Source organism: Lissotriton vulgaris, chromosome 11, assembly GCF_964263255.1.
Source record: "Lissotriton vulgaris chromosome 11, aLisVul1.2, whole genome shotgun sequence".
In the NCBI taxonomy this organism is placed as follows: Eukaryota; Metazoa; Chordata; class Amphibia; order Caudata; family Salamandridae; genus Lissotriton; species Lissotriton vulgaris.
This window is the reverse complement of record NC_141699.1, coordinates 193,897,549-193,909,847: the sequence shown is the minus strand read 5'-3', so window position 1 is coordinate 193,909,847 and position 12,299 is coordinate 193,897,549. Positions and strand designations below refer to the sequence as shown.

The 12,299-nt window shown below is 50.5% G+C and overlaps 1 protein-coding gene across 1 annotated transcript in view; it reads right to left on the bottom strand.

Moving 5' to 3' along the window:
* Positions 1 to 240: 240 nt before the first annotated feature.
* ISCU (iron-sulfur cluster assembly enzyme) overlaps positions 241 to 12,299 on the bottom strand; it is a 91,475-nt gene continuing 79,416 nt past the window's right edge. The window contains exon 5 of the mRNA XM_086943091.1: positions 241 to 772. Coding sequence (XP_086799217.1) covers positions 690 to 772 — 83 coding nt within the window. The 3' untranslated portion in view covers positions 241 to 689. The remainder of the gene's footprint in view (positions 773 to 12,299) is intronic.

The window sequence follows — 12,299 nt, the reverse complement described above, 5'->3', positions numbered from 1 at the left end:
ACTCTGAAATACAAGCATGGCGGCTCAATTTAACTCTGACCTAGTGGTACTTCACATTTTTGCTATTCAAAAACTGCAAGCTTTCGTCATTAAGACCTTTCACTCCAACCTGCCAAGAAAAGGTATTTTGAGATGCTGGTGATGAAAACCAAAATACAGAACCTGCAACATTTAGGGCTGATGTACTCAACAGATTTTAACTGCCAAAGCAAACATTACATATTCCAAAAGAAACATTACTGACACGCTTTGTTTCTTTTATTTTTAATATAGAGTAAATATGTTTTTCATCAAAACTCAAGTTATCTTAACAAAATATAAACACAAATAAAGGCCAGATACAAATATATTTGTCACAATGTCCTTTACAAGAAAAAGTCCAAGCGCCTTGTTTCTTCACTGTAGCCATTTCCTTACCAAACCTAGCATTCCCTTGGCGTCACAGGGGTGTTCTTAAGCATTATTTAAAATAAAGTATTACCTCACATGAACTATGCCCAGCCAGTGAAGTTCACAACCACCAAGCTTGCTTTAGTTGAGTAGAACAGCTATGCTGCTATATTGTGCGTATGACAGCTTTTTATTGTCTAGTACTACAGGGACATTTGTCCTTATGCAAACAGAAATTGCACACTAAAAATGCAGAGAGTGGAACAGGAGCATTTTCAGAATTCTTAATCTAAACGTGTTCAGACATTTGCTGCAGCCTTCTCCGGGTCCTGTTTTATTCTGTAATCTGCCAAAGCAGCTCTTATTGCGTCTTCAGCCAACACTGTGGAATAAACAAGACATGATAAGGATTGTGAACAATCAAACAGAGGTGTATATATGAATACGATTGCACAACATTATAAACGTATCAGAAACTACATCTAGCCACCACATTTGCAAAATCACATTAATTAAAAATAGTCAAAGTGGGCACAATCAATCCTTCTGATAAACCTTTATTTTCAAATGGATATTACAATTTCATGGCAATTATGGAACGCAGGTCACCACAGGAGAAAGGAAGAGGATGAGCAGGAAAAAATAATCTGGTCCAATCAACAGGTCGGGCCAGTGGTGGTGGTTTAGAGAGCTTAGTTGTGACCAGGGCAGTAAATCTTGCCACATTTGCTGTGCATTCAAAGACCAAGGCCAGTTTTAGCTGCAGCTGCCTCCCCCTCCCTCCTGCTTTTGAAATGCATGGCCTGGCATCACGATCTCTGCCTTCCTATGGCTGCTGCCGCCTCCGCATGTTTTTGTGATTCCACGAGTGTTTTTCTAGCCGGCTCACCATCCCCAGATTGGAAATGTAAGAAGTTTGTGAAGCAAGCCTCATGGTAGGTCCGCTAACATAAGGACACATATGGATGAAATTTCCCCATGCTAAGGTTTGCTAGCGGTAGACAATTGTTCATAACAGCATGGAAATGTTCCACTAAACTTTAAATTGAATGAAATAAGGCCTGGGAGCATGCCTTTGGTTACCCCATTTCCCACTGTGCCATCTGAAATCTCACACAAAGTGTTCTAAAGAGGTACCCTAGCTTCTGCCCACTTTGTCATTAATCTTCTTTTCCAGCCTCGCACACGGAATATTATAAAAATGCAGAGTAGACGTTCACCAATAATAAGAGCAATTTTTAATTCATATTTTTACTCAACATGCTTTTCTTGGAGTTGTAGCCCTTTAAATGCCCTAGTGCTTTATCCTGCTTTTCGTGTAGCTGCTTCATAAATAAACTGTATGATTTTGCTAGCCAAGAAGGGCAGTCGTCTCACAAGCACGTCCAGTGCCGCTGCAAGTAAGCAGGATTAAAAACAAACATTGGCATAGCCAATAGGTCTCACTTTTGGGACCTTCTAAGTATTTAGTTGTGCAGCACAATATCCTTGGTGCAAGAACATCAACTGTTGCATAGCTAAACACTTATAAGGTCACAAAGGCAAGACCTATTGGCTGGGTCATACATAGGCATTAGAAACCGTGGTCCCTTTGGGTGTCCAACATTTTCACTGATCTAAGTAGGTCAGTAAATGTAGGCAAACTATGAAGAGCACAGGATAGAGCAAACCAACAACCTCATAAAATCCAGTTTGTTAAAAAAATATCTAAGAGTTATGATTGAAGATGCTACAGTGACTTGTGAAGGTAAAGGACAGTTACTGTCCAATAGCGTCAATATCCTAAGTGACATACTCCAAAATCGATAGACTACTCTACAAATTCTGGACCGACACTTGCGGTATTGACTCTATTTAGAAGTAACTCTTGTTTGAAACCATGCTGTCCTTTACATAAAGACTTCGCTGGCAAATCATAGAGTTTGTACGCACTTTTGTCACGAGCACTGCGCTGTCACCTTTACTGTTCACTTAGAACCTTTGGTCCTCACTCTTTTGATAAGGAAGTCCACTCAACAGAAGAGGTCTGCGGACCTTGCGCCAGTCTTTTTGGTCTACACTGTACTGCTTAAATTAAACAGCTCTTATGTTGTGGGTGGAGAAATGCCTGTGGACAGGGTGAGGAGGGGAGCCGGAAAACTGGAGACAACCCCTGGAAACAAAAGTATAAAAAAAACAAATGGGGTAAACACCAGCCGCGAGCGTGTGTTGTGGTTTGCTCCATCCACGCTGAAATGTCCACAGATTGACAGAAGGAAGTCGCCGTGATGCTACTGAGGGTGGGCTTATAGTAGCAATAAAGTAGTGAGCAATTTCTATCTACAGAAGATGTGGTCTCCCACGGATGCAGCTAATGTGGAAGAATCGGGGACACCGCTTCATATCACAACAGGAACAAGCTCGGCAGCGAAAGTGAAAGCAGCTGCGCTGTTACATGATAAGGAAGAAAGCAGCTGGCACAATGCGCGCTGTTGCTCGCTCCCGAGACCCAAACGCCAATTGCGTGCTTTCATTTTTGAAAAGCCACACGCAAAGGTCAATAGAATGTGTGGAAGTTGAAAAACCACACGGACAAGTCTGGAGTGATTCCAAGAGGCCTACCCATAGAGCAGCGCTTGTGTGCTGCGCTAGGTTCGCCCTAAAAAGGCTAGCGCGAGGGGGCGTGGCCAAGATGGCGGCCTGAGGACAGTGAATTCTGTGGCTCCCCGTCCCGATCCCCATTAATACCCTTTCTGCCGTGCTCTGCCCCCCCCCCCACCCCCCACCTCAGAGCCGGTCTACCTTGAGGGGACACCTAGCAGCTGTTCCGGTGTAAATGTGACCTGTCCCGCGCGGCCCCCTGTGCTGCCTCTGAACCGTGAGACGCCAGGGGACCGCAATGGCGGCTGGTCCCGCCGTGTGACTGCGCCCATTCGGTCCACCTGCTGCTCGCCTGAGCCTGCAGTAAGACACTGGCCGAGTCTTCAACTCGCCGGCGTGAGGACAGGGGCGGATACAGACAGCGGCCGGAGCGAGAACCCACCATCGAGACGCCCCCAACGGCGTGCAGCAGAGCCGGCCGGGAGGCGCAATAATCGAGGCCCCGGCCCTACACGAGTGCTGCAACAGAGGCACCCTGCTGTGGTGGACGGGAGAACTGGAAGTGACCACAGACAGCCCCTAACAGTGCTGATTGAGCAGCGACCACGGGGCCCATAAAGAGGTGAGAAAAGCAACCTGGTACTGGTGGGTGCGAGGAGCTCGGGGGCATAATCGAGCCCCCGGCGTCAGGCCTGGAAGGGCCCGCACATTACACTCCCCCGGCGCGGAGGCGGCGGAGCGAGGGGGACCCGCAATTTAGTGAGAAGCTGCGGAGTGGAAGCAAGGGAGGTCAAGGGCAGTGGGGCCCCAACACACTCACCAGGAGCCCGTGGAGCTGTAGCGGGAGGCACCAGGGCACCAGCTTGAGATCTCTGCCCACGCTATAGCGATAGTCTGCCCCGGGGTGCGTACTCCACCTCCCCAGCAAGTGCTGGGACTTGGTGGGCCACATCTGCTTGAGGCCCTACCTGACTGCTACCACCCCTAACCAGGCGCTAGCCGCAAACTCACTGCGCAGCTAACCGGGACTCTGCACAGGCGGCCTCTAGTTGGGGCTGCCCTTCGCCGGCTGCTGGGGTTGGAGACACTAGATCCCCATACTCAAGTGGAGCTGCTCCCTATAGCGACGCCCGGGACACTCAGACCTGGGGCCGCGCGTTTATTCCGAAATCTAGCCCACACACCTGGAAAGGGCGCCGTGGACAACATGGCGGGGCTCAGGAAGTAGGGAGACCCCACGCTTCCGGAGATGCTTGCGAAAAACCACGCCAGGACCGACAAAGGGCCACCCTCCCCCAAACTCAAAAATCACAGCTAGTGCCCTCCGACGACCAAATGCCCATCACAAATCCTTTCTGGAGTCCTTGTTTAACTCTTAGGGACGACTTCAAATCCTTGAAACAGGAAGTGGCTGGGGAGGTTAGGGAACTTAAGAGAGATGTAGAGGGTCTTGGGATGCGCGTGGTCGCTATGGAGGACGCAGACACCCCGAGAAGCGAGGAACTCTAGCAACTCCAGCAGGAGGTCTTACGGCTCAAGGATCAACAGGTAGACCTCCAGGCCCACGCTGAAGACTTGGAAAACCGGTCCCGCCGTAATATACGGGCCCGGCGGCCCCTCAAAGCATAGGGGACAGACGTCACTGGTTACCTACAAGATCTCTTCCGTGAAAATCTGGGAGAACCCTCCGACTTTGCCATTAGAATAGACAGGGCGCATAGAGTGGGGCTCCCCAGACGTTCATCTGCCCCACCACCGGACATTTTAGCGTTCCTCCCCGACTTCCTGCTCAAAGACAGGATTCTCCGTGAGGCCCGGCAGAACCAACCCCTTCACTTCCGCAGACATCCCATTGCCTTGTATCAAGATCTCTCAGCTATCACTCTCCAGAAGCGGAAAGCATTCAAGGTGGCCACAGACTTTCTGCGGAAACAAGATATTCCTTACTCCTGGGGACACCCGTTCCGCCGGATATTCAAATGGAACGGAGCCTTACAACAGATGCGCTCACTCAAGGAAACCTGTGCATTACTGGGCATAGACCTGACGGAGGAAGACACATCACCATTGAGGTCTTCCCAGGGCCCTTCCCGGGGAGGTTGGCAGACACTGAGGAGCAGACACTATCCAGAATTACGCTCCAAGCCAGAGGCCCACATTATCTTACAGGAGAGAGCCACAGCCGTCTTAGAGGTGGCCAAAGAATCAGTGTCCTCTGACTTCCCTTGCGGGGGGGGGATCATCTCAGCACGTTCAAATGCTAGGCGGGAGGGACGGGCGGGGGGCCACGAAGGTTGTCACTGGACATCACCCCACTAGGTACTACTACCACAGCCTTGGGACTTGGTCTTCACACAGGATGTTGGGGTCAGGGTGGGGGAGGAGGGGGTCAGGGTTTTGGGGTTGGGGGACCTGCTGGGGTGGGGATGAGGAAGGTGAGGGGGATGGGAGTTCTGGGGGGGGTGGCGGGAGAGGTGGGGGGGAAGCCAGTGTGCCACAGGGGGTGGTTCAACAAGCTGGATCTATCGCCATCCACTTCAGTTTTAGGGAACGGCGCTATCACCCACATACGATGCCCATTCTCCACCTAATTAGAGATGGCTAATTCTGTTTTGAAGGTATTGACCCTTAATGTGAAAGGCCTGAATAACCCGATCAAGCGGTGGGCGGTGATCTCATACCTGCAGAATTCGGGGGCTGGGGTTTGCTTACTCCAAGAGACCCACTTGCTTGCGAAAGACTGGCATAGGATGCGCTCCCGCGCTTTCCCCCAGCATTTTTTTTCCTCTCTCCATCAAAAAAAGCGGGGGGTGGCCATTCTGGTTTCTAGGCGCTTCAGGGGCGGGTAGGGGATAAAGTGGGGAAATTAAAGGCCGGCTCCTTGCTTATAGCTTTTACATTGGTGATCAACATTTCACCATTGGTTCCCTTTACGCTCCCAATACGGGTCAAGAACCTTTTATGAAGGGTGCCATCTCAGAAACGCTTCAATCACCCAACTCTTTCTCCTTGGGGGGGGACCTCAATCTAGTGTTGGACACTCATTTGGACAGATCCGGACATAGGTATGGGGATACAGGCGCCCTTTCTACTGCAGGTAAGGCTTGGTTACACGACAGGGGTCTGGTGGATTTATGGAGGGCCAAACACCCTACTGCCTCCCAATTCCCTTTTAACTCCCACGTGCATCGCACGTATTTCAGACTTGTCCACTTCCTCGGCTCCTCTGATCTCACCAATGCCCTCGTTGACGTCAGCATTGTCCCTGCCACTCTCTCCGATCATGACACTGTGGAGAGATCACTTGAGCTCCCCAGCCCTAGCTGTCACCATGGGGCGTGGAGGCTGAGCGAAACTGTTGCAGCGCCCAGAGGTTACTAAACAGCTCCGGGCGTGTATCACCGAGTATTTAGCCATTAACGACACGCCAGCGGCTTCGGTCTCAGCTCTGCGGGGGGCCCTGAAATCAGTTGTCCGCGGTGACCTCATTGCAATAGCGGCAGCAGAGGCTAAGGCTCGCAAGGTGAAACGTGAGGACCTTTCTGCCCAGGTTTCAGAACTCGAGAGTGCATAGCTGCACCGGGGCCCTACGGATGTGGAGGAAGTTGAAGGCCACCAGGGCTCAATTGGCCAGCCTAGACACAGACAGAGCAGAGTTTGCTGCTCTCGGACTGCACCATTCGTACTACGTCGGGGGGGAATAGAACTGGCCGCCTCCTAGCCAGCGCGCTGAAAGCTTAAGCCCAGCGCTCGAAGATTTCCGGCCTACAAGAGAGAGGGGGGATGGGGGGGGTAAAGAAGAGTCGAGGGTCGCAGAAACGTTCAGGGACTTTTATGCCACACTATACCGCGCGGAAACTGTTCCGAGCGGGGATATCGATACCTATTTGGAGAAGGCGAAGATCACCGCACTCTACCCGGATACGGCAGACGCCCTGGAAGCTCCCATCCGCTTGGAGGAGGTGGCGGCAGCCATCTCTCGCCTCCGCCCTCTTAAGCACCCTGGGCCCGATGGCTTCTCAGCCAGTTTTTATAAGACTTTCAGCTCACTAATCGCTCCTATCCTCACTCGGCTCTTCAACTCGTTCTACAATCCAGGCTTCATCCCCCCAGATATGTTGGCGGCTGAAATCGTGGTGCTGCCTAAACCTGGCCAAGACCCCACACACTTCTCAGCGTTCCACCCCATCTCTCTCCTCAACTTAGACCTGAAACTCTTCACCGGAGTACTGGCCGCTCACCTTGTGCCCTGCCTGCCTGGGATTCTGGAACCCGACCAGTCGGGTTTTGTCCCAAGCTGCCAATTTAGCGATAACACCAAGCGGATCCTCCATCTGGTGGACAAGGCCCATTTTCAACAAACTGACTCAGCTCTCGTTGCCATCAATGCTGAAAAAGCGTTAGATCGCGTCTTTTTGCAACGAGTTTCGGCTCGGTTCCAGCTCGGAGATCGCTTTCAATCTTGGATTGCAAGCTGCTATCATCATCCTTCGGCGCGGGTCCGCTTGGGTGGCTTCCACTCTAGCCTCTTCAAAATACAACGAGGCAAGGGTGTCCACTCTCACCCCTCTTATTTGCTCTCTATGTAGAACCGTTGGCGCAAAAAATGTGTGACAATCCCAACATCCTAGGCATCACGTTTGGCAGGGAACCCCCACACGATCGGCCTTTACGCCAATGACATAATAGCGGCTCTCGACCACCCGGAGCGCTCGATGTCTGCTTTTTTTGGAGGAGATGGACACCTTCAGCGCCATATTGGGCTTCAAACTTAACAGGGGGAAGTCGTTGATCCTGCCCTTAGGCAGGAATGACCGAGCTCTGGTAGGTGCGCCACAGTATGGCGGAGGCCTGCAGACGACAACACAACTCTTACTTAGGCATCACGCTCACCTCTTCCACAGATTAGACGGTCACCCTCAATTACGCTACCCTCACCTCCCGGATTCGTGCTGATCTGGCGCGGTGGTCTAAACAGCCGCTCTCATTGCTGGGCCGCGTCGCAGTGGTGAAAATGTCAACCCTGCCTAGGATTCTGTACATCTTCCAAACCATATCAGTAACACCCCCGGTTGGTGCCCTCACAGGTCTGCAGACGGCCCTTCATTTCATCGGGGGGGGGGGGGCGAATGCCAGCGCTTTCACAAACTATTGGCATACCGCGGCTTAGACGAAGGTGGACTCGGGATCCACAATCTCCTGCAGTATTTCCAGGCTTCCCAACTCAGTTATCTGGTGGAGTGATATAGACCGGAATCTGAAAAGGTGGTTATTTCAAGACAGGGGAATGGCCCAGACATCTCTTTGGAAAGTCCCGTTCCTTCGCCGCCATGATCGACCGAAATATCTCCAGAAATCTCCCATCACTCGCACCATCCTGCGCGTGTGGGATACAGTAGCCGTCAAGAGAGAACTGACTACCTTCCCATCCCCCCTCACGGACAACCCCGAATTCCCACCGGGCACGGATTCCTGTACCTTCTCGCAGTGGCGCGGCACAAACTGCAGGTCGGCGGGCCATCTCTTTGACATGCAGGGCTTTCTCTCTCTCTCCGATCTATCGGAAGGTTATGATGTCTCCCCCACCAGTTCCAATATTTTCAACTCCGACACTGGCTCACGCACCGAGACTATGCTCCCCTGGTGAGCAGACATGACAAACTTTGAGCGGTGGCTGGTGACAAAGGAGTCGGACAAACATCTTATCTCGGACCCTTACAAGATGCTCACACCCCCCACTGCACCGGGTAGAGTGGCGGGGCAGAGGCGTTGGGAGAGAGCTGGGGTGGACCTTGACGAACCGGGAATGGAGCTCCATATACTTCAGAGCATCACACTACATGCAACACTGCGGGCAGGGAGGCAGCGGTGAAATTGACCCTTTAATGGCATCTTACCCCCGTTAGATGCAACAAGGGGAATCCGGCTCGTAGTGCGCTCTTTTGGAGAGGTTGCGGGGAACGGGGCATCATGACTCATCTCCTGTGGGACTGCCGAGAAGTCAAAGATTACTGGACAGCTTACTGGACAGCGGACTTCGATGATCTAGATAAGACTTTCGACACTGAAATCCCACAGTTTCCCGCTTATGCCCTCTTAGGCCTTCCCAATGCGCTCACCTTCCCCTTGAAATCTGTCCTAAGACGTCAAATGGGGATAGCCAAACAGGCGGCGACTCAACTCATCTTGTCACTTTGGGACTCCTCCACCAAACCTTCCCATATGGGATGGCTGCATAAGCTCTGGTTTACACTGGGCATGGAGCGCATTCAGGCTACACTTACACAGTCCGCAGCTACATTTCAAAAAGTCTGGTTACCACTGCTGTCCCTCCTCTCCACTGAATTCAATGAGATCACATGCCCCAGATATCTCCGCTTACTACGCCTCACAGAGATTCCATATGATCCTCCGTGACTTCTGACGGGGCGCACTATATCTACTACTAGTGACTTGGCGATTGTTTTTCTGGTATGGCACACTGGCTGGGGTGGGAGTTTTGGGGTTTCATTGTTGAAATTTTGCAATTTCGCTAAGCTGAGCAACTACGTTTCTTGTGCCACACTCCGGGCCAGGCTCATGTATCTTGCTAACATTTTGATTTGTGGAGAAGCCTTATATGCCTGTTTCCAACACGTCCTTCACATGATGCCTTCCTATTGCAATGTATTGCACATCTCTGCTTTTGAAATTAATAATAAAACAAATTTAAATTTAAAAAGGATAGCGCTATAACGTTATGTAAATTCTAGGAAAAGCGTTATGGGCTAAACAGTATCTTTCGAAAAATGTTAATATATGCTATGAAAATACATGCCTAATTTTAAGCCACGAAGTGACCACCCCCCGAAGTAGAGACAGGGTGGGATATCAAAACCAATGATGAGAAAGGCTTCCAATGGGTGAGTAGTTCTATGCCATAACACATGGGAAAAGAAATTCTATGCGCATTTGGAGAAAACAAAAAAAGTTAAAATGCAACAAGCCCCAAAAACTTTTAGAAGACACCTCTCGAGACAGTTGGGTAAAGAAAATCAATATTTCTGGCTTATAGACAAAGGATATTGGAAAAAACCCTGCGTTTCATAGGAATACTGACAGCTAGCTTTGAAAGCAGCATTTTTCGGAAGTGAAGCTATTACACAACCAAGGATGTCCTAAGTAGACCATTTGCATTTGTCACTGTTAGGTTTTGACCCTAATGGAGCAATGGGGACCATTCTGACATTTTTAGAGATGCACCACAAAGAATGAAATGTGTTTTAATTGTTTATTCAAATAGAACATGTAAATATATGCTTTATAGTCTGTTCCTTTAACAAGATGGAGATATCTCACCAGTGTAGGGGAAGCCAGTAGGAAATTGCAGATAAGAACTGGAAGTAGGAGTGTTTAAGACTTATCATAGGCTACAGCACAGCTTTCCAAAGTGTGTGGCGCGACACGTTACTGTGTCACGCCCCATGCGTAGGTGTGTCGCGCGATCAGATTTATGAGGACAATGAGCGGGAGGAATACGGCGGCTGGTGGAGCGAGTGGCGCCATTTCACCCCAAATCGGCGGGGTCCGGACGGGGAGGGAGCCGCGGCCTATAGTGTGGGCTCTGAACTGGCCGCAATAACCTGCACGAATCTATCAGGCTCCCCGTAAGACACTGAAGTTGGAAATGCTCCGGAGCATTCCCGGGAACAACGAGGATGGCGGGCTGCTCCCCCAGGGCCCGAGGCTACTGCATCAAAGGTACCGCTCCCTGGCGGTCCCGGATGGCGCGCTTCCTTGGTGAGGCCTGCAGAGCCTGCCATTGGTGAGTGAGCTACTCCTGCGATCTGCGATCGTTCTCCGCAGCAGCAGAACGACCGGCACCCTCCGAATCCAGTGTAAGAAGTGCACAGGAGCGGTAGCTGGGGCCGGCGGCTGGGGTGGGTGAGCACACTGGCTGAGATTAGACTCCTCCGTGCTGGGGCGTGCTTGTTATGTGTGTGGCTGGTCCTCCCGGTATGACCTCTGGGGTCTCTCTGCCTTGGGATCCTTTCAACTAGAGGTTTTCAGCCAGACAGTTATGTGAGAAGCACACCAGCATTCTAGTGGCACAGCAATAAGCCCGATCGGACCCTGGTTTCCCTTTGCCTGCACCTTCCCGCTTTGCACCAGGGGCCCACAAGGATTGCCGAGCTATAACCGAAAAGTGAATTGGAGCATCCTGAACGTATGATCACACCTTCCAGACCCCGCAGCTGGTACAAGCAGCAGCCCGGCTGCGCGAATGTGGCCAAGAGGAGTCCAAGTGGTCCTGGGAGGCGAGGGGGGGGGGGGGGGGGGGGGGGTATCGGGGGGGTTGGATTGGAGAGGGGGTAGTGGAGAAATGGGGATATCTGCAGCACTGCAAACAGCCTCCCACATTCCTAGTCACCAGCAGACACCTCTCTGCCCCCTCCCGCTGCATTCGTAATGAGATTAATTTTACAGATAAGGAATGCATTAACATGCTCACTTCCCAAGCAGAGATTGTACAGACCTAAGCGCAACTCAAGCCCATCAGATACCAAAATATGTTTAATTTCCGTGAAGTCCGGTTTCTTCACGAGTTCCTTAACCAAGATCTCGGGGTTGAAACATATGAACTTGTGGAAGTGCGAAAAGTGCACGGTTAGCATTAAAAAGGTGACACAGACTACAGCTAGCTAAAGTTAATTGCGTGCACAGGCTGCATCTACTGGACGTTAATAGTCTGCACAGACAGCAGCTAGTTGGCGTTAATTGTGTGCTCTGGGCACAGCAGATACCGACAGGGTGCCCAAACTAGTCCTGTGATTAAAATCTAGGATTTGGTGAGCATAATCTATAATGAAATCAACTGGAACACTATCACACTTACTACAGATAGATGCACTGAAGTACATTTTGTAGATTAATTGCTTCTTAAACAGGTTTTGGATTTGTAAATACGCTATCTTAATTGAATGCCATTGAAACAAACATTGGCAAACTCAGTAGGCTCGGCCTTGGCAAGCGCCTTGGGTGGTTTGGGCTCGCTCGTGTTACAGTGTCCCGAAATTTTATTTACCAGAATGGTGTGTAACCAACATGAAAAGTTTGGAAAGCTGCGGGCTACAGTACGAGAAAACACTTTATGGAGTGATAGAATGACAGGCTTTGTAAGCACAGGTAAGTAATTAAGGAAAGCATTGCATAACTGAGTTTATGTACACACCCACCTTTTACATATAAAAGAAACTTGTTGAAGGCTTAAAGAAACAAAAAAATATCCAGCCACATCTTGTCAGTGTAAGCAAATATTAAACTAGCTGGGAATCTCAGGGAGCCTGAAG